This window comes from Bos indicus, chromosome 2, assembly GCF_029378745.1.
Source record: "Bos indicus isolate NIAB-ARS_2022 breed Sahiwal x Tharparkar chromosome 2, NIAB-ARS_B.indTharparkar_mat_pri_1.0, whole genome shotgun sequence".
NCBI lineage: Eukaryota > Metazoa > Chordata > Mammalia > Artiodactyla > Bovidae > Bos > Bos indicus.
Window position 1 is genome coordinate 89,278,547 of NC_091761.1, and position 23,686 is coordinate 89,302,232.

Genomic DNA, 23,686 nt, shown 5'->3' on the forward strand with positions numbered 1-23,686 from the left:
GAGTGGGGTGCCATTGCCTTCTCCAGACTCTATTGTCTAGTGGGACCTTAATAGCAATGAAAGCATTGACAAGTTGTTTCAACTCCTCATACCTCAGTTTCCTCTACTGTAAGATGGGAACCATGAAAGTACCTACACCAAAAGGTCACTGTGAGGTTTATTTTTTTATTTTTTTCTTTTTCACTGTGAGGTTTAAATGGAAGAATTCAAATGCCTGGAACAGCACTTGGGACATGGGACCCATTCAATAAATGTTAGCTGTCATTTTGTTTCAGCTGTTTTTGTTAACAAGGACAAGAACATATTCTCAGTGCTTTATAACCCCAGTGCCTAGTGAAGCACTAAACCCATAGTAGGTGCTCAATAAACATGTGTGATGGAAGGATAGATGAGTCCATAAGCAATGTGAATCCCAGCCAATGGGAGGCAGTCTCCATCATTTTCTGTGATTCTCCTCTGTTCTTCCCAATGGTTACCGAGGTCAAGTATTTCCCAATTATCCTCTGAATGCCTCTTAATTCTGTCCCTTTCTTTCTATTCTCATTTTGTCTCCCATCTCATGGTTTGGCCAGATCCTCATCACCTGTTGTCAGATTAATTATCATAACTGCTTTAAAAGGAGTTTTGTACTCTGTTTCAACCTATCTGTCCATCACATTAACTTTCTAAGCCTCAAAGTTCATCAGATCACTTCTTCCACACAGCAACATCCCCTTAGATGAAGTTCTTAGTATGGAACTCAGGATCTTGTGGTGGGGGTGGGGGGCTCTTCTGGTCTTCATTGCTGTGCACAAGCTTTCTCTAGTTGTGGCGAACAGGGGCTACTCTTGTTGCAGAGCACGCGCTCTAGGGCATGCAGGCTTCAGTAGCTGCAGTGCATGGGCTCAGTCATGGCGGCATGTGGGCTCAGTAGCTGTGGTGCATGGGCTCAGTCGCCCTGTGGCTTGTGGAATCTGCCCAGATCAGGGATTGAATCCATGTCCCCTGCATTGGCAGGCAGTCTCCCAACCAGGACCGCCAGGTAAGTCCTCAGGATCTTTCTTAATCCAACCTCAAGGCACCTTTCTAGTCCAATCTACTGTTTCTTGATAGAAAATCCCCACCCTTCCAGTTGGCTTGTTCTCATTTTGGCCCCTCAGCTTGGTTTCAACCTCAAACTATTGCTTCATGAGGCGCTTTTGACTGTAAATGATTCTCCCTCTCTTCTCTAGCTGTCCTAATCCCATTCAATTCAGCACCTAACTTTCATCACCTACACAACGTCACCCTTGAGCGTTCCTGGCCCCACCAACCTCCTCCTCTTGTCCTCTCTTTATTCTGTTATTTGCCCCCCTCACCACAAAGTTGGCACCTTAACACCAAACTGCCTCAGGCCCTCACTGTAGGACCGCATTGTATATATCTATCCTTGTCTCCCTCTCAGGTCTTCCTCAGAGCCCTGAACGAAACTAAGGCAATACCAATGCCTGTAATCCATTTCAACACAACATCTGTTGTCTCTCCTTACAGCTTGGATTGTCTTTGTGTGTGAAGATCTGATTGAGCAGGAGCTTGGGGTTTTGATGGTGGGTGAATGGCTTATTAGAATGCTTTTAAAAAAACAACACCTTTTTCTTGTTTGTTTTGGTCTGCAGCAAGCCCTAGAGCACAATTCATTTCTTTCTGCTGAGAAAAAAATTGAGCAAGGAGATGTAGAGCAAGCCTTTAAATATGTTGACCAAATCATTGAAGGTAAGTGACCTTGAGCCAAAAAGGTAAAGCCTTTGCAGTTGAAGACTTAATTGAGTCATCTGGCTTGAGAAATACTAGAGCTCTCAGGCAGAGTTTCTCAACCCTAGTGTGATTTTTGAATCACAATTTTAAATGCACAAATAATAAACTGACTAAGCTCAATGAAATTTTACATATGTATAAGTCTATGGATGGGATGGTTAGATAACATCATCAACTCAGTGGACATGAATCTGAGCAAACTCCGGGAGATAGTGAAGGACAGGGAGGCCTGGCGTGCTACAGTCCATGGGGTCGCAAAGAACTGGACACAACTTAGCGACCAAATAAGAACAACAATAGGCCTATGTAAATACTACCCACACCAAGATATAGAATATTTCCAGCACCCTGAAAGCTTCCTTGTGCCCCTTCTCAGTTAGTAAACCTCCCAAAGATTTTTGTTTTAATTTTACTTATTTGGCCGTGCTGAGTCTTTGTTGCTGTGCAAGGGCTTTCTCTAGTTGGAGTGTGCAGACTTCTTTTATTGAAGAGCATGGGTTCTAGGGCTCTCAGCCCTCAGTAGTCGTGGCATATGGGCTTAGTTGCCCCTCAGCACATGGAATCTTCCCAAACCAGGGATCAAACCAGTGCTGCCTGAATTGGCAGGTAGATTCTTAACCATTGGACCACCAAGAAAGTCCCCAAAGATATTATTCTAACCTTTACCACTGTAGATTAGTTTTACCTCTTTTGACCTTCATATAAATGGAATCTTATAGTATAACTTTTGTGCCTACTTTTTTTATTCAATATTGTGTATGGAGGGCTCATCCATGTTGTTGCATAGATCCATAATTCTTTTTCATTATTCAGGAGTATTTCATGGTATAAATATTTATATATCCATTATATCTGTAATTATACCCATAACTTATTTATCTATTCTACCATTGATATGCATTTGAGTTTTTTCAACTTGGGGCTTTTATGAATAGTTCCTGTAAACACTGTTATTATACATGTCTGTGGTAAGCATAAGCACTCATTTTCAATAAAATATACTCAGCAGTAAAAATGCCAAATAATAGTGTTTTAATATCTTTTACTTTTAGTTAGTGCCAAACATTAAAAAATGTTTTTCCTATTTTATTCCTAATAACAATTGTAAAAGTTCCATTGTTTGTTTATTATCATCAGTCTTTTTAGTTTAGTTCTTGTACACCCTTCTTAATATTTCTTTCTAGTACTTGATACTTTATAATGTTATTGTAATGCTATTGTAAGTTATATTTTTATTTAATTTTCTACTTATTTATGTCTAGTATATAAAGACAGTTGGTTTTTGTATATTGATCTTATAGCCAGGAGTTTCACTAAATTCCCTCACTATTTTAATAGTCTTACAGAGTCTCTTGAATTTTCTGTGTATAAAGTTGTTTCTTAACAGTTTTATTTATCTTTCCTAATCTTGATACTATATTGTTTGCTTGCTTGCTTGCTTGTTTTGAATTGCTGCACTGGGTAAGACTTAGTACAGTTTTTTAAAATACAAATATCCAGATCCCACCTCAGACTTGTGAAATCAGAACCTTGGAGTATAAGGTCAGAGAGCATCTGTATTTTATAAAAGATCTCCATGTGGGTGAGTCTAATTTGTAGCCAGAGTTGAAAGCTGCAGTTGTCTTTACTAAGAGAATTGCTACAAGTCTTAAGTAAGAGAAAATAGTGATTTTTACAGTAATTTTTACCTACTTCTAAATAAGTGGAATGGCAAGTGCTATATTTTTTACTGAAATGCCTTCAGAATGCTTGTTTCCCAGCATCATTCTGTTTAAGCAGAAAATGTAGACTAATTCCCAATCATAAAAACAATTTACTACCTCAGAAGAATAGTTAAATACAAGCAGGAAAGCTAAGAAAGATGCTCAGAGATTTGACAGCATCTACTCTTGTGTCAAACACTCATTACTCCATAATATATTTTATAGAAGAAACTAAATGAGATTTTACAAAGACTATAAATTTAAGCTAATGGTTATTTAGTTATGATAATAATATCAGTTACCATTTATCAGGTACTCATTGTGCCAGGCACCATGCCAAGCATTTTACATGTTTTATGTTATTTAATCCTGACAACAACCCTAAGAAATGAGTAATATTATTATTAAGTCTAGTTTAAGTTCCTAAGTATTACTGCTTACTATTTAATATGTAAGTAGAACACTGCTAAGAAAGAACATATCAGTAGTTGCATTTTACAGATGATGAAACTGAGGCTTTGAAAAGTTAAGTAACTGGTTGAGATCTCATAACCAGTTAGCAGTAGAACGAGGACTGGAGCCCAGAATTGGCTGAGCCCTAGGCCCTTGCTGTTAACCATAGTAGTATATTTTCTTTGAATTTCTGTTCTCACTGAGGATAACAGAATGACAAGATGCTAGGTAGCTATTTGTCATTCAGGATTCTGGCCATAGTGGGAGTTCAAGTGGGAAGTTTGAAAGACAAAGGGAATTTAAAATTTGGGCAGAAATGACGAAAAATTGAAGACTCTTGAGAGTCCCTTGGACTCCAAGGAGATCAAACCAGTCAATCCTAAAGGAAGTCAACCCTGAATATTCATTGGAAGGACTGATGCTGAAGGTGAAGCTCCCATTCTTTGGCCACCTGATGATAAGAGCGGACTCATTGGAAAAGACCCTGATGCTGGGAAAGATTGAGGGCAAGAGGAGAAGGGGATGACAGAGGATGAGATGGTTGGATGACTTCACTGACTCAATGGACATGAATTTGAGCAAACTCCAGGAGATAGTGAAGGAAGGGAAGCCTGGCCTGCTGCCGGGGACCAGCCCCGGCTGATCCAGGGTATTCGAAGGAGAGACGGCGTAGGCGAAGATCAGAAAACAATTGCTTAATTAAACGTTAATTAAGGATATAAAGAGTAATAGAATGAGGATAGCTCAGTGAGGAAATTCAGTGGAGAAAAGAGGCTGAAATAAGGATAGCTCAGTGAGGAAATTCAGTGGAGAAAAGAGGCTGAATAATTCAGCCAGAAGGTAAGAGAAAGAATGACATGGTGAGACCAAGTTTCGGTGAACAAGGCCCGCACTTTATTTTCCAAAGTAGTTTTTATACCTTAAGTTATGCATAGAGAATAATGGGGGAAGGAGTAGAGTCTTGCAGCAAGCCAGGCTTTCTTCCTGCAAACTTATCATATGCAAAAGCTTAGGTGATTTGCATCATCTTCTGGCCCGGAGGCCTGTTAACATTTTAAGACCTTTTCTTCAGAAAACTTATTTTTCTCTAAAGGTGATTGGTCAGGAGCCACCCTCCAAAAGCATTAGATAAAGTTGCATTCCTACAGAGCAAAGGTGTGGTGGGCTATAACAAGAAAAAGAATTAACTCAAGGGTCCCAGGTTACAAACATTAAAGCTACTACTTACACCAATTATATTAATCAATACACTGCCAGGGACACAGCAGGTAAGGGATATGGAAACTTAGCAGCAAACATTGGCCCAACAAGTGAAAATCCCTTCACCAATACAATTTCTAATCAATCTTTTAACTACTCAAAAGAATCTGTGTTTAGACAGTTTAGAACATCTCCTGCCTCTCACAGTTGGGAGGCTCTGAACAATCACATGTGGCCGGAAAAACCTATTCAGGGAGGCTAGAGGATTTCCAAAGGAGTTTGTAGGTTGAAACACTGTCACACCCAGGAATTATTAACTGGAGCTGTAAGCTAACTCTTTTTTCAGAGAGGTAGTGGGGGACAGCCCCCCGTAAAGTCAGAGGTGTAGGTGAAGGCACAAAACAGAAAGTAGGCAGACTCTGGTTTTGGGTGTAAATGCTCGAGAATTTCCAGGGGGACTCCTGAAGCTCGATCCCGCCTTTGCGTATGCCGAGCCTCCTTCCTCATGACCTTTGTCATGGGCGGAGTTCCTCACGCTGGCTCCCGGCAGTGATAGAATTCCAGTTGAGCTATTCTAGATCCAGAAAGATGATGCTGTGGAAAGTGCTGCACTCAATATGCAATATGCACTCAATATGCAATATGCCGGCTCCCGGCAGCCTGCTCCAGTCCATGGGGTCACAAAGAGTCGGATACGACTAAGCAACTGAAAAACAACACAACTAGGAGTTATTGAGAATATAATGTAATAGTTTAGAGCATGGATCCTGGGGTCAGGCTGCCTGGGTTTGGATCCCAGCTCTGCTCTTTACTGGCTGTGTGACCTTGGGAAGCTTACTAAACCTTTCTATGTCTCAAATTCCTAATAATACCTGCCTCATAGGATTGGTACAGAGATTGCATAAATTTATTATCTATAAAGTTCTAGGCCTCAGAATAATATCTATCATATGTAAAAACTGTTTAATTATTAAATAAATTTGAATTTAGATTAAAATCAGTATATACATGCTGAAAGCAAACTTTTTTTGTAGGGGAAAGGGTGCCTTTTTACATGACTCACATTCTGTCATCCCAAGAAGTAATTCAAGAAATCCTTTGTTTTCTGGCAAAGCAATTCACTTATTTTTAACTGCACGGGGTTCCTTTGGTTAGTTTTAAATTAAAAATACTACCTTTCAAATACTTAAATAAGGGCTAAATGCGTCTCTAGTACAACCTACAAAATAATAAGGATGAGGAACTTATTTACAAAACAGATACAGATTCACAAACTTAGAAAACAAACAAGGTTGCCAGGAGGGAAGGATGGGGAGAATGGATAGTTAGGGAGTTTGAGATGGACATGTACACACTGCTATATTTAAAATGGATAACCAACAAGGACCTACGGTATAACACAGGAAAGTCTCCTCAATGTTATGTGGCAGCCTGGATGGGAGGAGCGTTTGGGGGAGAATAGATACATGTATATGTATGACTGAGTCCCTTTGCCGTTCACCTGAAACCATCACAACATTGTTAATTGGCTATGCTCCAAAATGAAATAAAAGCTTTAAAAATAATAATAATAAGGATGTGAGCCAGAAAGAAAAACACCAATACAGTATACTAATGCATACATATGGAATTTAGAAAAATGGTAACAATAACCCTGTCTGTGTATGAGACAGCAAAAGAGACACTGACGTATAGATCAGTCTTATGGACTCTGTGGGAGAGGGAGAGGGTGGGGAGATTTGGGAGAATGGCATTGAAACATGTATATCATGTATGAAACAAGTCGCCAGTCCAGGTTCGATGCATGATACTGGATGCTTGGGGCTGGTGCACTGGGACGACCCAGAGGGAGGGCATGGGGAGGGAGGAGAGAGGAGGGTTCAGGATGGGGAACACATGTATACCTGTGGCAGATTCATTTTGGTATTTGGCAAAACTAATACAATATTGTAAAGTTTAAAAATAAAATAAAATTTAAAAAAATAAAATAAAATTTTTTAAAAAAGGAAAAATAAATAAATAAATAAATAAAATAAGGATGTACTGAACAAGCCAAAAATCTCAGCTAAATCAACAAGAGCAGGCTGGTTTTACAGTAGGTACCCTCTTTGTGACCCAATAATCCTGACATCACCTAATTAGGGTACATACTATTATTACCTCCAATTTTCCAGATGAGGAAATGAGGATTTACTAATTTGGCCAAATTCACTGAGTGAGGATATAACAGAGCTAAGAAATGTGGGTCATATTGGCCTGTGTACTCAAGTCCAACATATCACAGATCTCACCACCCACTGGACAGGCCAAGAGAGGGGAATGAGCCAGCCAGAATCAGGCAGCTGGTGAGGCACAATGAAGATAAACGGAAAATGTGATTTAACCAAATGATGCAACGTCAAACTCTATAAACTAAAGCAACGTGTTCTGTACAAAGTAAACACCACCAAGAGTCCCCAGGTTGGAACTTTCAAGTAAACCTTGTCCTGTGTTTATGCTTTATAGGTAAGGTCCATGTGGAAGGACAGGAACATTTTTACATGGAAACACAAACTATCCTGGCTATCCCCCAAGAGGAAGATAAAGAAATGGTGCTACACCTTGGGACACAGTTTCAGACCCATGTGCAGGTAACAGAGTGTTTTTGGAAAACGAGGCTCCAAACGGCTGTGTGACAGAGGCCCTTACAACCAGGCTTTCCACTCTAGGGGCCTTTTGATGCCTACACTCCCTGCACACTTGCTATTAGCAGAAGTCCAGAATGAAGGAAACGGGGCAGATATTTTCCTTAAAGGGCAGACCTTTCAGAGATCTGAAAACTGTGCTGCCTTCCCAAAACAGAGAGCAGAGTCTATCTTTCCCTTCTAACAACTTATAGTGTAAAACCTAATCTCAGGGAGGTCAAAGCCTTAATATTGCATTTACATTTCCCTTTGTGGTTCTTCTGAGTTGCATCTCTGTGTGAATGTTTTTATAAATCGGTGGCATATGGGTAAAGTGATTGCATCTTCAAGACATTTTCAGCCCAGCGCAGCAGCATGTGAATTCCAATCCTGTTCTGGTGGTTGAGATTTAACCTCACTGAGGCAAGTAAAGAAAATCCTCTGACATTCCCCTCTTCTGAAAAGTGGAGCTGTAGGTCCTAAAGCAGTGGAGGGCATAGGGGATACTTGGCCAGTTCTTCTGGGAGGGGGAGTAATGCCAGCCTCACTGAAGGAAGGAGCTGGGGGCTTCCTGGTGGAGCACAGTGAGTGGGTAGCTTGAGGTCCTGAAGGATGGCGAGCCTCAGTAGGTGGAAGAAGCTCCCAGCTGCCATTCAAAGAAATAAACATGTATAACAGAACTAGCAAAACAGCCTATCAGCAGATACTTAATCCAGAGCCCTTGAGAAGATGCTGATGCTGAGCTGAGATGTAGCTGTGGCCTCCACTGTTGCAAATTTTGGAGTGGACAGAGATGGAAATATAGGCTTTGATGCTAATCTGCTACATGATCTCTGACAAGCAGCTGGATATCAATATCTTCTGTAAATTGAGGAATTTGATAAAGATCACCCCTGAGATCTCTTTTGGAAGACCGTATGTCACTCTGGGGTCCAGAGGAATAATATGTATGTCCCAAGGTCCATAGTTATTTTCCATCAACACCTTCTGAGGTGCAATCAGTCATGACAGCAGGCATTTCCCAGGGATAATGGGGGCACTGGGTACTCACAGCCCAAAGCCCATAACCTGGGCAGCATCAAAGGCAGGCCCAGTAAAGAATTTGAATAGATATTTCTCCAAAGAAAGTCTATGAATGACTAATAAGCACATGAAAAGATGCTCATGCGTGCCTGAATATTAAGTCTCTTCAGTCATGTCCAACTCTGTGCAACCCTATGGACTGCAACCCACCAGGCTCCTTGGGTTCAATTCCTGGTTGGGAAACTAAGATCCCACAAGCCTTGTGTGAGTGTGTGTGTGTGTGTGTGCACGTAAGTCACTTCAGTCATGTCCAACTCTTTGGGAACCTATGGACTGTTGTAGCTCGCAAGGTTCCTCTGTCAATGGGATTCTCCAGGCAAAAATACTGGAATGAGTTGCCATACCCTTCTCCAGCGGATCTTACTGACCCAGGGCTTGAACCCGCATCTCTTAACATTTCCTGCATTGGCAGGCTGGTTTTTTTTTATCACTGGTGCCACCTGAGAAGCTCAGCATCATTAAATCACTGTGTGTGCATAGTCGCTCAGTCGTGTCTGACTCTTTGTGACCCCATGGACTGTAGCCCACCAGGCTCCTCTGTCCATGGGATTCTCCAGACTAGAATACTAAAGTGGGTTGCTATGCCCTTCTCCAGGGGATTTTCCCAACCCAGGGATCGAACCCAGGTCTTCTGCATTGCAGGCAAGTTCTTTACTGTCTGAGCCACCAGGGAAGCCCACTAGAAAAATGCAAATGAAAAACACAATAATAGCAGTTCACTAGACAAACAGAGGACAAACAGTAACAAGTGAGAATGTGGAGAAATTAGAACATTTATTCGCACAACAGAACATGAAAAATGGCAGAGCCACTTTGGAAACAGCTTGGCCGTTTCTCAAGATGTTAAAGATACAGTGATCATATAACCCAGCAATTTCACAACTAAGTATCTGTCCAAAGTGGACTTCCCAGGTGGCTCAGTGATAAAGAACCCACCTACCAATGCAGGAGATGCGGATTTGATCCCTGAATCAGGAAGATCCCCTGGAGAAGGAAATGGCAACCCACTCCAGTATGTTTGCCTGGAAAATTTTCCAGGGACAGAGGAGCCTGGCTGACTATAATCCATGAGGTTGCAAAAGAGTCGGACATGACTTAGCAACTAAATAACAACAAATATTTTCATTAGGAGTGACTCTTAATAGATATAAGTGTTCTTTGGAGATGCTTAAAATATTCTAAAATTAGATTACAAAGATGGTTGCATAATTATGTGAATGTTGTTTTTGCTCAATTACTGAATTTCTCTTACTAGGTAGAGAGGAAGTACATGAGTGATGTACAATAAACCAGTAAGTTGCACTTATGTGACTTTGGGAACTTACCTCTTTCAGGAATATGTGGCTGCAGCACTAAACATCCCAAGGAACAGAATCGCCTGTCACACGAAAAGAGCTGGAGGAGCATTCGGGGGGAAAGTGAGCAAGCCTGCTCTGCTAGGAGCTGTCAGTGCCGTGGCTGCCAAAAAGTAAGAGTTACAGTGGCCGCAGGGCAGACGCCACCTCTGTCCCCCCAGCCCCACACCCCAGCTTTCATCCCACTGCTCATGGCCCTTCATTTCCAAAGGGTGTGGTTAACACGTGGCTGCAGAAACACTGGACCTAGAGCCAGAGGGCCTGGGTGTAAGCCCTGCTCTGCCCACTCATTCACGGGGTCATCTTGGGCAAGTCACCTTGGTTTCCTCACCAGTAAAGTAGCGAAAGTAATAGCTACCTGTTTCCCAAGGTGGTTGTGTGAAATAAATGTAATCACTATAAATTTTGACTCACTGCACAGATGTAACTTGGGGTTACTTTTATGAGTTGCATTGACTTTCACTCGTTTAAATGTTTATGTTTCAAATCATTAAAATATATCAAGCTGAGGTTGGCTGAGTGGAGGGAGGGTCAAAATCCCAGCCTAATGAGGGGCATGTTTTTTCATGAAATAAATCAGGTCTGTTGCTGCCTGGGAATGTTCTCTTAGCCTCTGCATGTTCTGGATGGAATAACCAGACTCCAGGAATAACCCCAACTTCTGTGAATTAACCTTGTAACTACTAAATTTCACTAAGTATATTCAGGATAAACCTAATTTACCCCTGGTTACTGCTCCAAAAAGAAAGACTATGAATGTTCCAGCTTGTTGGCACTTCCCAACAATAGAGAAGACTATCCAGTAAGTACAGGTGTGTAGGCCTTGGGAGCACTCCCGCAGAAGCGGGAGGAGTGTTCACTAGGCACTTGAAGAAGGAAGAGTCTGAAACATGAAGAGTCTGAAACATGAAAATTCTGAATGCAGCCAGGGGAGGTTGACAAACGATTGTTTCTCAACCCTTTCAGCCTCCACATCCCACTTATAACAAATATATTATCCCCCTTTTAATGTCCCTAGATGAAATTAATAATAGTATAACCTGGTTAACATATAATTGCAAAATAATCATACAATTCCTTGATGTAACATAAAAAGAAATAAAAAGGAAGGAAACATAACTAAATAATATGTTATTTCAATATCTGAATTCTCAGATGTGACTAAACCAAAATGATTACAGTAATAGGGGTTCTTTTCCCACATTTTAATACCCGCACAAATTTTCAGAATGTTAAGGCCTGCAACTACCCCCAACCCCGCATTGAGAAACCACAAAACTGGATTATCTTAAGCCTTCTTTATTTTAGTGCATCCCCCCGCCCCCCCATCATGAAACATCAGCAGGTTAACAGAGTCATCTCCTACAGGACTGGCCGCCCAATACGGTTCATTCTGGAACGTGGTGATGACATGTTGATAACTGCTGGCCGCCACCCACTGCTCGGAAAATACAAAGTGAGTGACAGCAACAATTTCAGGGGACTGCTTAAAACACTGTCCAGTGATAACCAACGTATAGTACAGACAATTTACTAAGTTCTGTGCCACTTGAAAGGACATTGGGATGCTGCCTAAAACTAATCAGAATTTCCTATTGAGTTCATGGTCTACTTGGGCACCATCTTCAGTGTTCCTCTGGTGACTTTCACATCAAACCATGAGCATAAGCTGGGTACAGATCGACAGCTGTGATCAGATGTGTTTGTGTACAGCATGGTCTGGTTGTAAAGGACTATTGAGAAAACGATTTACTTGTTCTATCACTTTGCAGATTGGATTCATGAACAATGGTGTGATCAAAGCTGCTGATATTGAATATTATATCAATGGCGGATGCAGTCCTGATGAGTCTGAGTTGGTAAATAAGAAATACACCTTTCCCTTAAGTTACCATTGCACTGTTCTTCTTATGAATAATCATCATACAAATTAGACAAATTCTGTGAAGCATTTGAGTTAGAGATGACATTTGGATAAGTGGTTTTGAATACTTGATAGATATGAAGGTTTGTGTTGTTCTGCTTTAACTCAGGTGATGGAGTTCATGGTGCTGAGAAGTGAAAATGCATATTATATTCCTAATTTCCGGTGTCGGGGTAGACCTTGCAAAACAAATTTGCCATCCAACACTGCTTTCCGAGGATTTGGCTTCCCCCAGGGCATAGTGGTCGGTGAAGCTTATATAACTGCTGTGGCTTCTCAGTGTGACTTAACCCCTGAACAGGTAAGTCATCAGTCAGAACACCCTAACAAAATTCCGACATCGCTGGCTCAAATATAAGTTGAATATCTATGTATATTAATAGATGATGTCAGCTTCCAGTCTTGAGGTGTCTGGTGCTAAAGAACCCGCCTGCCAGTGCAGGAGACGTGGTTTCATTCCTGTGTACCAAGTCAATCATAAAACTTATTAACCAAAACAACAAATAGCACTTCTGATTTTGTGGATCAGCTGGGTAGCTCTTCTGGTCTAGACTAGCTCAACTAGAGTTTTATAGTCTAAAAGATGGTCTAAGCTGGCATGTTAGTGGTCCTTGGGCTGATTAGTCTAGGGGATGTCTCAGCTGGGAAGGCTGTCTTTGCTTCACGCAGTTTCTCACCCTTGAGGAGGCTAGCCCAGATTAGTTCTCAAGGTGGCTCAGAGAATGAGTAGCAAGAATGTGGCAAGCTCTAATGCACAAACACTTTTCAAGTCTCTGCTTATATTGTCCCATTGGCCAAAGAAGTCTCATGGCCAATCCCAGCGTTGGTATGAAGCATCCAAGGGCATGAATAGAGAAAGTGGAATATTATGGCCATGTGTACAAGCATTCTAGCACAGTTCAAGATTTTGAGGAATTAATCTGAGAATGATTAAGAATAAAGAAAAACTGTGTATGAGTAAAAGGCTGTGGGATCAGGAGAATTTTGTCTCAGCACAAACAAATCTTGGGACAGAGTTCATAATAACAGTACCTACTATTGTTCAGAGTGGTAAAGTTAACTGAGGAAATGCACTTAACCTACAACCTGGAGCATATGAAGTGTTCAATAGTGGTTTCTATTGTTATTATTGTTAAGTTTATACATGTATGTTTGTACTTACATATCCATAGCCATTTCAATAATTGTTTTGTTTTTCAGAAAGACTTTCTTCATATCAGGTATATAGCAAAAATGCTAGCCTCACGCCAACAATAAACCTATAGCCTTGAAATTCACTTTATTTCCCTGTCTTTCAGGTTAAAGAAATAAACATGTATAAGAGAACTGGCAGAACAGCCCATAAGCAGACATTTAATCCTGAGCCCTTGAGAAGATGCTGGGAAGAATGTCTGGAGAAATCTTCCTTCTCTGCTAGGAAACTGGCTGCCGAGGAATTTAACAAAAAGAACTACTGGAAGAAGAGGGGGCTTGCTGCGGTCCCCATGAAATTTACAGTTGGGATGCCCACAGCCTTCTACAATCAGGTGAGGTCAAGGCGGGCGTCTCCGGCAGAGAGACGTGATTGTCTCTCACAATCATGTGTGAGGAGGGATGGCCCCCTCCAGGGAGAAAAAGAAATGGGGCACTTTCCTATAGCAGGAAACACAGTGGATTTAGGCAAACGTTGGAAACCACAGGTATTGGAGCAGACCTGGGGCAATGCAGTCCCAGGGACCTTAGAAACAATCAACAGATAAAGTCCAGCTCAGGGGGTTAGGCCTTGGACTGGGCCCCAAAAGTGATTATTGTAGTATGGCATCAAATTTCAAATCCATGAGAGAACTGGAGGAAATAAGGATCCCTTCCTCTCTTTTCTAATTTCTCAGTGGCCATAGTCATTTGAAAGTAAGAGATTTCAAAAACACACGAGAATAGAGCTCTCCTATCCATACAGAACTTGGAATTTCTATACTGAGGCTCAGTGACTACTATGCCTCCTTTTTAATTCCATCTTAAACAGTTTTTCGTAGAGTTCTTATTTCTGATTTTTTTTTTTTTTTTGGCTTCTATTCCCATCAATCTCTGAAATATTCTCATACCCAAACCCATACAAAGACAGGTGCCCTTACTGGTGTGAATGAGTTTTGGCCAAGCTGTCTTTTATTAAAACTAGCTTTAATATACGCTCTTCCTCAGAGTCTACTAACAAGGTAGAAAGGCAAGTAAGAAGGAGGGAGGGAAGGTCAGGAGAGTTTGGAGCAGATGTTCAGTCTTTCCCCCAGGTAGTATTTCTCAAGCCAGAATAACAGATCTCCTTTAAAGGAAAACAAATGTATTCTTGTGGACTGTCAATGGGTGCTTATTTTTTTTAATATTTTTAACTGTGTGTAACCACAGAACAAATAATAAGCTTCTTATAGCTCTTATGCCTTTATAAAATACAAATTTGGAAAATTAATAAAAACAGTACTGATAAATGCCAATAATGTTCAGAACAGTAACATTAACTTAATGTGGTAAATTATATTGCTTTTCTAAATTAAATTCTCACTTACAAAATGATGATGGCTCTGCTGCCACTGCATGAGGCATTTTGTATCCCAAACACGGCCAATTATCCAAATGACCTGGGAGTTTCTTTAAAAATGGGTATTTGAACTCCAAGTTCAACCTTCTACTGAATTGGAATTTCCATAATGGGACCCACACCGCTCCCCAACCATGATTCTTAAGGTCAGTAGCATTTGGAAATTATTACAACATCCTGACTTTCTTCCAGCTCCTCTAGTATCCAGGGCAGGTTGTGCCTGGAAATTGACCTATCCAAGTTCCATTTGTTTTCAAATTAATCTTCCTGTTTAGGGAGGAACAAACAATAGAGTTTTGTGCAGGTTGGGGCTTTGGAGAGGCAACACGCAAGCCAACCACACAATGCCTGCAGTGGGCAGGACACTTGTGGGAGTGTGGCTGAGCCACACTGCATGCCTCTGCACTTGTGTTTGCAAGTCTGGGGCTTATTGACAGGGCTTGTCTGTAGCTATCTGTAAAGGCTTTCCTCTCCAGGATAAACAATGAGAGGTTGGCTCACTGAAGCAAAGCCATTCGTCGGGTAACCTCAGCTAAACTCATGGCAACATTTGGCCACATCAGCGTCCAAACTGGTATTATAATTATTATCCCCAGGCTGCTGCTCTTGTCCACATCTATCTCGATGGCTCCGTCTTGGTGAGTCACAGTGGCTGTGAACTAGGACAAGGTCTTCACACCAAAATGATCCAGGTGAGATATGTATTCCTTTTCTCCACTGTGGAAGAGCGTAGCTGGACCTCAACCTTGTCTGCATATGCTGTCCTAAACTAGATGTCCTAGAGTGACTGTACTGCTGTGCAGCTACTGTGAAAGAGGCATAAAAGAAAACACAAACAGATTCTTCGGTTGGCCACAAAGAAAACCGCGTATGCTTCACAGTGCCCATTTAAAATCTTCTGAATTATATAATCAACATATGAAATCACCAATGTTCCCTTAAATGTTCATCAGTACAGGGTAGCCAGGTTTTATACTCAGTTCAAAAAAGAATTAAAAGGTTTTTAACTTGTGGGGAGGGTAAAGTCAATGAAATAAACAGTATTTTTCTTCTGCTCCTGACAGGTGGCGAGTCGTGAACTGAACATCCCTGAGTCGTATATACACCTGTCTGAGACGAACACTACCACGGTTTCCAATGCAACCTTCACAGCTGGCTCAATGGGGGCAGACATCAACGGGAAGGCTGTGCAGGTGACTTTTTTTTTCATTTCTCAGTCACCCAGGTGACCGTGCTGGAAGGGACCTTGTCCCATCCCTTCTTTTATGGAACATGAAACTGAGGCCAAGAGGGGTCAAGCAGGTGGTTCTAGATCTCTCAGCTAATCACTGGCAGAACCAAGACTCCAAGTGGTTCCAGCTCCCTCTGTGGGCTTCTCTCCCTTGAATAAAATCTACCTCTGCTGCCGCCGCTGCTGCTAAGTCGCTTCAGTTGTGTCCGACTCTGTGCGACCCCACAGACGGCAGCCCACCAGGCTCCCCTGTCCCTGGGATTCTCCAGGCAAGTCTACCTCTAATTGTTCTAATAACTCTAAGATCACTTAAAATCCATTTTGGGGGGCCTTGCCACATGGCATGCAAGATCTTATTTCAACTAGGGATTGAACCCATATGCCCTTGCAGTAGAAGCACAGAGTCCTAACCACTGGGCCACCAGGAAAGTCCCCCATTGGTCTCTTTTATCTCATTTCAGTAATTTAAATGTCCAATCCAAAATTCCAAAATGTACTTCAAATTCCACTGTCTTTGCTACTTCCCAGCTTGGGCCTGCAGGCGTAAAGGGGCAGGCATGGCTTCTCTCCATTTCTCTCCCTACCCTTTCTCCCCCTGCCACCATCCTCCTCACCTACATTTCAGACCCTTATAAAGTCCAAGGAAGAGCGAGCACAGAGGTGAGAGGCAGAACAGGTCTTACTTGGCTGGCATCAGAGTAATCTGACTGTGCCACGTCTGATTCCTCCCCTCGTGGGTGCCATCGTGAGCTCCCTAGAGAGCCCCTTCCAGGCAGCTTTAACCTGGGCCATGCCTCTCTATGGCTTTAGCCACTTGTGACCTGCCCCAGCCCCACCCTGAGCCCCAGGCCAGCTGCCTCCTCTTTCTACTGAGGGGCCTCCCCACTTTCAGGAAGCTCTGATACAGGAAAGTAAAAGTGAAAGTCACTCAGTCCTGTCTGACTCTTTGTGACCCCATGGCCTATACAGCCCATGGACTTCTCCAGGCCAGAATACTGGAGTGGGTAGCCTTTCCTTTCTCCAGGGGATCTTCCCAACCCAGGGATCGAACCCAGGTCTCCCGCACTGTAGACGGATTCTTTACCAGCTGAGCCACAAGGGAAGCTCTGATACAGGGGGTCCTTTTAAATCTAGAGATTAGAGGTTAGCCAGAGCTGGGAGGCAGGGCAACAGAAATTATGTCATAACAGTTATAGAGTTACCAAAAAATACATACAAGAATAAGATTGCTTTCAAAAATCAGTGGGCAAAGTACAGCTTACAACATGGAAACTTCGTTTATTAATAGAACTATGTGGATATTGCTGGGCCACCTTTGAGACAAAATAAAATCCTTCACCTGAAGTCTAAAAATGTAGGAGATCTCAAAACGAAGCCTTCCTACACACTGGCTTCCGCCGTCTGATTTGGACAGAGCTGTGTCTGGCAGATCCAGAGAGAGCTACTCGGGAGGAAAGGAGGAGAATTTGGTCACCCAGTTGCCATCAGGCCTCCCACAGCTTTGCAGTGGGTTTCCATGGTGGGTTGATTACGAAGAGCTTTCGAGGTTCACAGCTTCCCAAGGCTCTAGACTCTTTGTCAGCCAACCATCATGCCAGATTTTCAAAAGAACCACGTGGAGCAGAAGCTGGGGCTTCATTGGCTGCAAAGGAGACAGTGGCTCTAGCCCTGTGTACATAGGCTGTCCGTTGGCTGAGGAAAGTGAAGTTGTTAATTTCAGAACCCCAGAATTCTTTTTTAAATCTCAAGTCATTTATATGGGAGTAAAGTATAGGAAATAGCTATAAAAAAGAAAAAAATGCCTTGCAGAGAAGTCCCGAATAATTTCAAATTAAAAGCATCAGTAAGAGGATGAGGTAAATCAATACACATTAGTACATTTAGGCCTACAGAAGTAGAGATTGACGAAGTATTAAATACCACAAAGCATAGAAAGCAGCAAGCAGAGAAGACTGCTTTCATTTTGATTTTGTCTTCTGAATTTTGTCTTAAAATGGAATGGTTAAATACAGAGAAAAAAAATATCACCCAGGGCGGCATCCACAGCACAGACACCACCCAGAACATGTGTACCTCTGGGGACTGGTGGTAAATGGGGGGATGGTGCCTCCCAGAGCTGGCCCTCCAGGGCCCCAGCCTGCCACTGGCAGCCTCTTACCTGCAGACTTGATTCAGAAGCAGACTCCGGTCTTCAGGGACCCGAGCTCTGGGGAATGCATATCAAGGTCTTGGAGTAACTCTGAAGCACCTCTCCCTGGGCTCAGCATGGGGAAAGCTCTGCCTGCCCCTCCTCCCTGAAGAGACGGAGACCCCAGGGCACCAACATCCTTCTCCTTGTGACACCCTCTCCCTCATTACAAGTTTCTAGTCTCCTGGCTTCAGCCCTCTGATCCCACTGAGGTGGGTGAGGGAGTGTGTGTGCAGCCACCCTTTCTCTGCATGACCTGCATAGGAGGTAGAGCACCTCGATTTGGAATGAGGGGCTGTTTGTCAGCTACCAGTCTCATTCTTGTGGGTCCTTAGCCTAAAATGAGTTAGCAAAGCCTTTTAACATCCTGTCAGTAAACAACAAATTATTAAATAATAAGAAAGAAAGAAAAAAAGAAAGGCAATGTCAGGTGTCATGAATCAGGAAATTATGAAAAGAGCAAGTGGAAGTGTTGAGAGTGCCATCTTAGGCGGCAGGGAAGTCAGGCAGGTGCTGACCCTGAGCCTGGTACCTGAACAGCCAGGAGGAAGCAGAGTAGGAGGCAGGCAGGAGAGGTTAGACAGAGAACTGAGGGCGGAGGCGGGCTGTACCTGCTCACTGTTAAAGCTGGATAAGGTTGTAAGTGGAGAATATTGTACTACCCTCCTTACTTTGGTGTATTTCAAATTTTTCTATAATGCAAAGGAAGCCATAAACATTAGTATCTGACATTTGGAGCTTCAATAGGAGGAGGTGACCTTATCGGAGAACGTAAAGTGAGAGAATTCTATGTAGGAAGAAAAGGCATTCAGGAGGTTATACAAGATGGCAAAATTCTCTACAACATCTCACTTTCTTAAGGGAAAACTTACCTCAGGAGCCCCTCACACTGTTGAGTGTAAAGCTTTGCACAGGAGCATGTGGTCAGGGTGCCAGTAAGGGGAAGAACAGCTGAGCTTCAGACAGGCGGGAACTCTGACTCAAGTTTGTCTTGAATGTGGCACCCTTGTAGAAGGTACCCGTTGGTAATGAGGTCAGTATTGAAAAATTGAATGAGCCAGCAAAGGCGGATTTATGAAAACAGGGATCTCCCTGATACATGAGAAGCGAGAGGCCATTTCCCAAAGACAAGAAGACAGAATAGAAGAAATAGAAACCAAGAGAGGGTGTGGGGGGGGGTGGGGCTCTGAGTCTGAGAGGAGTAACTAAGGGCAGACAAGTAAATAGATTTGTATTTGAATTGAGTGGAAGCCAAGCTGAGGCCCACCAACACCTGGGGATCAGTAGGGGTAATCTTAAGGGTCTGAGATTTCATCTCAATAATTTTTATCTTCATTTCAATGAAAATCTTTGAAAATTAAAGCAGGCATGTTTTGCATCATCAGAATGACCACTTTATAAGTGGAGTGTTGCCAAGAGATCTCTTTGTCCACATTTGGGACCAAGAAGTATACTTTGTGTCAAGGTAACAATAGCAGAGATGGACTTGATACATGAATGATGTTTCCTTGCCCAGTGAATAGCAAATGATGGCAAAGTACGAAGTGCAAAATAAAAATCCATAGCAATTTAAATAAGAGAGAAAATTGATCCATCAATTGGCACACGCTAGGCACATCAACTCCGAAGTATGTATGCCTCAGCACTCCAGACCGTTCTTCATTCCAAGCAGCAGTTAGGCTTCAGGAAAACAACATCAGCAACCCACTAAATTAATGTTATTCAGAATTTTATTGGTCTATAGATTGGTTTGCATGCTTTGTCGTTTTGTTTTTGCTTTAGAGTTATCAAAGAGCTATAACTATAAACAGACTTTATCTAACTTTATGTTAACACATATTTAAACAAGATGATAATAAAAATAATTTTCAGTCAACACCTCAGGAGCCACAGGATGTCTGTCTCCCTCAGAGGGGTTCCATCCGTGACTCACATTTAAGAAGCCCTGCCCAGAGGACTAGGAAGCAGGTTCACAAAACTGATCATCTACATTTGAATTGATTTAAGTATTTTGCTGTTCCCTGAGGCCTTCATTTCTGATATTTCAAATATTTCTTTTTAGAATGCCTGCCAAATTCTTAAGGCCCGTCTTGAGCCAGTCATCAGGAAAAACCCCAGGGGAACGTGGGAGGTGTGGGTAAGTGTTTTCTTTATCACCCTTGCCCGGAAAAGGGCAGATACACCCAGGTGGGTCAAATCCTGCGTACATGGACCAATTTGTGGTGCCCTTTCAAGAACAAAACATTTCTTAACATTACTTCTGCTTTTCCAAAAGAGTAAGAGAGATGTCTGTGTTCCCTGCAATGTGACTTTATTTCAGAGCCCAGTCTCACACAGAGCATGATGACAGCATAAGTAATAAGTGTTAGTCACTCAGTTGTGTCTAACTCTTTGTAACCCCATGGACTGTAGCCCACCAGGTTCCTCTGTCCATGGAATTCTCCAGGCCAGAATACTGGAGTGAGTTGCTATTTCCTTCTCCAAGGGACCTTCCCTACCCAGAGATGGAACCTAGGTTTCCTGCCTTGCAGTCAGATTCTTTACCATCTGAGCCACCAAGGAAGCCCTGATGACAGCAGAGGGTCTAAACAGAAACACACCCAGTATTGCTGCGCTGCCCTGTCACTGCCCAGGCCCCCTGGGCCTGTGCCCTGGTGCCTCAAGGCCTCGGTTTTCTCACCAGAGCAACAGAGATAACAGCAGTCCTAATATCAAAAGATTACTCTATTTTAATAACTTTATAATAATTATTTAATTAATATAATTATATTAAATATAATAAGCTATATTTAATTAATATAATGATTATTTTGTTTTTATTATTATAGCCATTAGTAGAATTATTCCCAGCCCCACCCAGTTTATTCCAGCAGGGAAGCTGACATAATAAACTGAGACAGCCATTCAAATTATTTGGGAAAAAGTCAGGGTAAGAATACATACATGAAAAAAAAAAGAATACATACATGCATATACACATATACATATATGTGTGTATAAAAATAGATATACATACCTGTGTGCATACCTAATGTACATAAGTGCATGAATGCGGCCTAGCCCGTTTTCTAATTTAAAAAGCCAAAAAGAGACACTGATGTATAGAACAGTCTTATGGACTCTGTTGCAGAGGGAGAGGGTGGGAAGATTTGGGAGAATGGCATTGAAACATGTATACTACTATCATGTATGAAACGAGTTGCCAGTCCAGGTTCGATGCACGATACTGGATGCTTGGGGCTAGTGCACTGGGACGACCCAGAGGGATGGTATGGGGAGGGAGGAGGGAGGAGGGTTCAGGATGGGGAACACATGTATACCTGTAGCAGATTCACTTTGATATTTGGCAAAATTAACACAATTTGTAAAGTTTAAAAATAAAATAAAATTTTTTAAAAAAGCCAAAAAGGGTGAAAAAATAATAAACTTCATACTACAATCTCAAAAAATAGAGAGTCCTGGAATACAGCCAGCAGCTGCCTTTAAGCGCCTCCCTTGGAAAGCCTGACCTGTGGCTTGTATGGCCGTGAATCTCACTCCAGGGGAACCTAGATACAGAGCTCAGTGCAAACTAGAGGAAGCAAGCCCCTCATGGAAGGCCTTTCTCTTGCTTTCCCCAAACTTTTATTTCTTTGTAACCAATCATCTCTTCCAGATTTCAGAAGCCTACAAAGAATCCATCAGTCTCTCCACTACTGGATATTTCAAGTAAAGGACATTCTTGTTTTGGCTTAGATTACACTTAGGCAAGGATGGTGTGCACTCAGCTATCTGACCAAGTGCCCTGAGAGCCCTGGAGCTCTTCTGGGCCCCTTGTCAACCCTCAGCCCTGGGTCATGGGGTGCGAAGGGAGGTGGGGGAGGACCAAGGACTCCCAGGGTCCGCCATGCTATTAACCAACCAGAAGGGACGCCATAGCTCCGTACATGCCACTCTGACCATCCCAGCAACTGTGTAGTGGAGGGCAGGGGTGGGACACCAGTGGACCTTCTCCCCACGTCTGCGGTGGTTCTCTTGCAACTCTGATCACTACCACCCCACTCTCAGGAAATGGGAAGAGAAGCATCAGCCACAGGGTGGGTGCTCTCTTCATCTCCAGGACCCAGAGCTCAGCGGGCGTTCAGTCCACTAGTGGGGAAAATGCCTTTTCTTTTCACTCCTGACTTCTCTTCTCAGAGGCTACCAGACAAATATGGACTGGAAGAAGGGGGAAGGTAACGCTTTCCCATATTTTGTTTATGGAGCATCCTGTTCCGAGGTTGAAGTCGACTGTCTCACAGGGGCTCATAAGGTAAAGAGCGGCGTTTGTGTTCACCATCTTCACAAACATTGTTTTCTGTGCTGTAAATGTTCTCCCAGTGGAAGCACCAGGGACAGATACATAATTGGAGTCCAGATCTATTTTAAGTAAACAGTGTTTCCCATTGTGCATTTTCTCTCATGTGTTTTCAGCTCCTTAGGACTGACATCTTCATGGATGCTGCTTTCAGCATAAACCCAGCTGTGGACATTGGACAGGTGCGTGATACCCGAACTGCCGCCACAGGGGCTTTTGGTCAGTTCCCTTTAGAAAATTCTTTCCCAGAGTCCTCTAAATGTTGTTTATGCCTGACACAAGAATTCTACAATATATAGTATACACTGCACACACAAATAGATAAGATATTGGAAGAATATTCAAGGAAAAGTTGTCTTTTCTTCAGTGGTTGCCTTTATGGCAGGAATATGTATGATTTCTAATTTAGCTTTCTGATTTAGCCTCAGTTCCATTCAGTTTAGTTGCTCAGTTGTGTCCGACTCTTCGTGACCCCATGGACTGCAGCACACCAGGCTTCCCTGTCCATCACCTACTCCCAGAGCTTGCTCAAACTCATGTCCATCAAACTAATGTCCATCAAGTTGGTGATGCCATCCAACCATCTCATCCTCTGTCATCCCCTTCTCCTCCTGTCTTCAATCTTTCCCAGCATCAGGGTCTTTTCAAATGAGTCAGTTCTTCACATCAGGTGGCCAGTGTATTGGAGTTTCAGCTTCAGCATCAGTCTTTCTGATGAATATTCAGGACTGATTTCCTTTAGGATAGACTGGCTTGATCTCCTTGCAGTCCAAGGGACTCTCAAGAGTCTTATCCATCATCACAGTTCAAAAGGATCAATTCTTCAGCGCTCAGCTTTCTTTATGGTCCAACTCTCACATCCATACATGACTACTAGAAAAACCGTAGCTTTGATTATATGGACCTTTGTCAGCAAAGTAGTATCTCTGCTTTTTAATATGCTGTCTAGGTTGGTCATAGCTTTTCTTCCAAGGAGAAAGTGTCTTTTACTTTCATGGCTGCAGTCACCAACTTCAAGAGTCTGTCACTGTTTCCATTGTTTCCATGAAGTGATGGGACCAGATGCCATGATCTTTGCTTTTTGAATGTTGAGTTTTAAGCCAGCTTTTTCCCTTTCCTCTTTCACTTTCATCAAGAGGCTCTTTAGTTCCTCTTCACTTTCTGTCCTAAAGGTGGTGTCATCTGCATATCTGAGGTTATTGATATTT

At 42.5% G+C, this 23,686-nt stretch overlaps 1 protein-coding gene across 1 annotated transcript in view; it reads left to right on the forward strand.

Annotated features, from left to right (window-relative positions):
• LOC109569310 (aldehyde oxidase 4-like) overlaps positions 1–23,686 on the forward strand; it is a 71,660-nt gene that overhangs the window by 38,167 nt on the left and 9,807 nt on the right. The window contains exons 20-32 of the mRNA XM_019974651.2: positions 1,635–1,731; positions 7,635–7,759; positions 10,210–10,343; positions 11,599–11,686; positions 12,003–12,089; positions 12,264–12,455; positions 13,453–13,680; positions 15,320–15,415; positions 15,788–15,916; positions 20,205–20,279; positions 21,798–21,850; positions 22,319–22,433; positions 22,595–22,660. Of these exons, the coding sequence (XP_019830210.2) occupies positions 1,635–1,731; positions 7,635–7,759; positions 10,210–10,343; positions 11,599–11,686; positions 12,003–12,089; positions 12,264–12,455; positions 13,453–13,680; positions 15,320–15,415; positions 15,788–15,916; positions 20,205–20,279; positions 21,798–21,850; positions 22,319–22,433; positions 22,595–22,660 (1,485 nt within the window). The remainder of the gene's footprint in view (positions 1–1,634; positions 1,732–7,634; positions 7,760–10,209; positions 10,344–11,598; positions 11,687–12,002; positions 12,090–12,263; positions 12,456–13,452; positions 13,681–15,319; positions 15,416–15,787; positions 15,917–20,204; positions 20,280–21,797; positions 21,851–22,318; positions 22,434–22,594; positions 22,661–23,686) is intronic.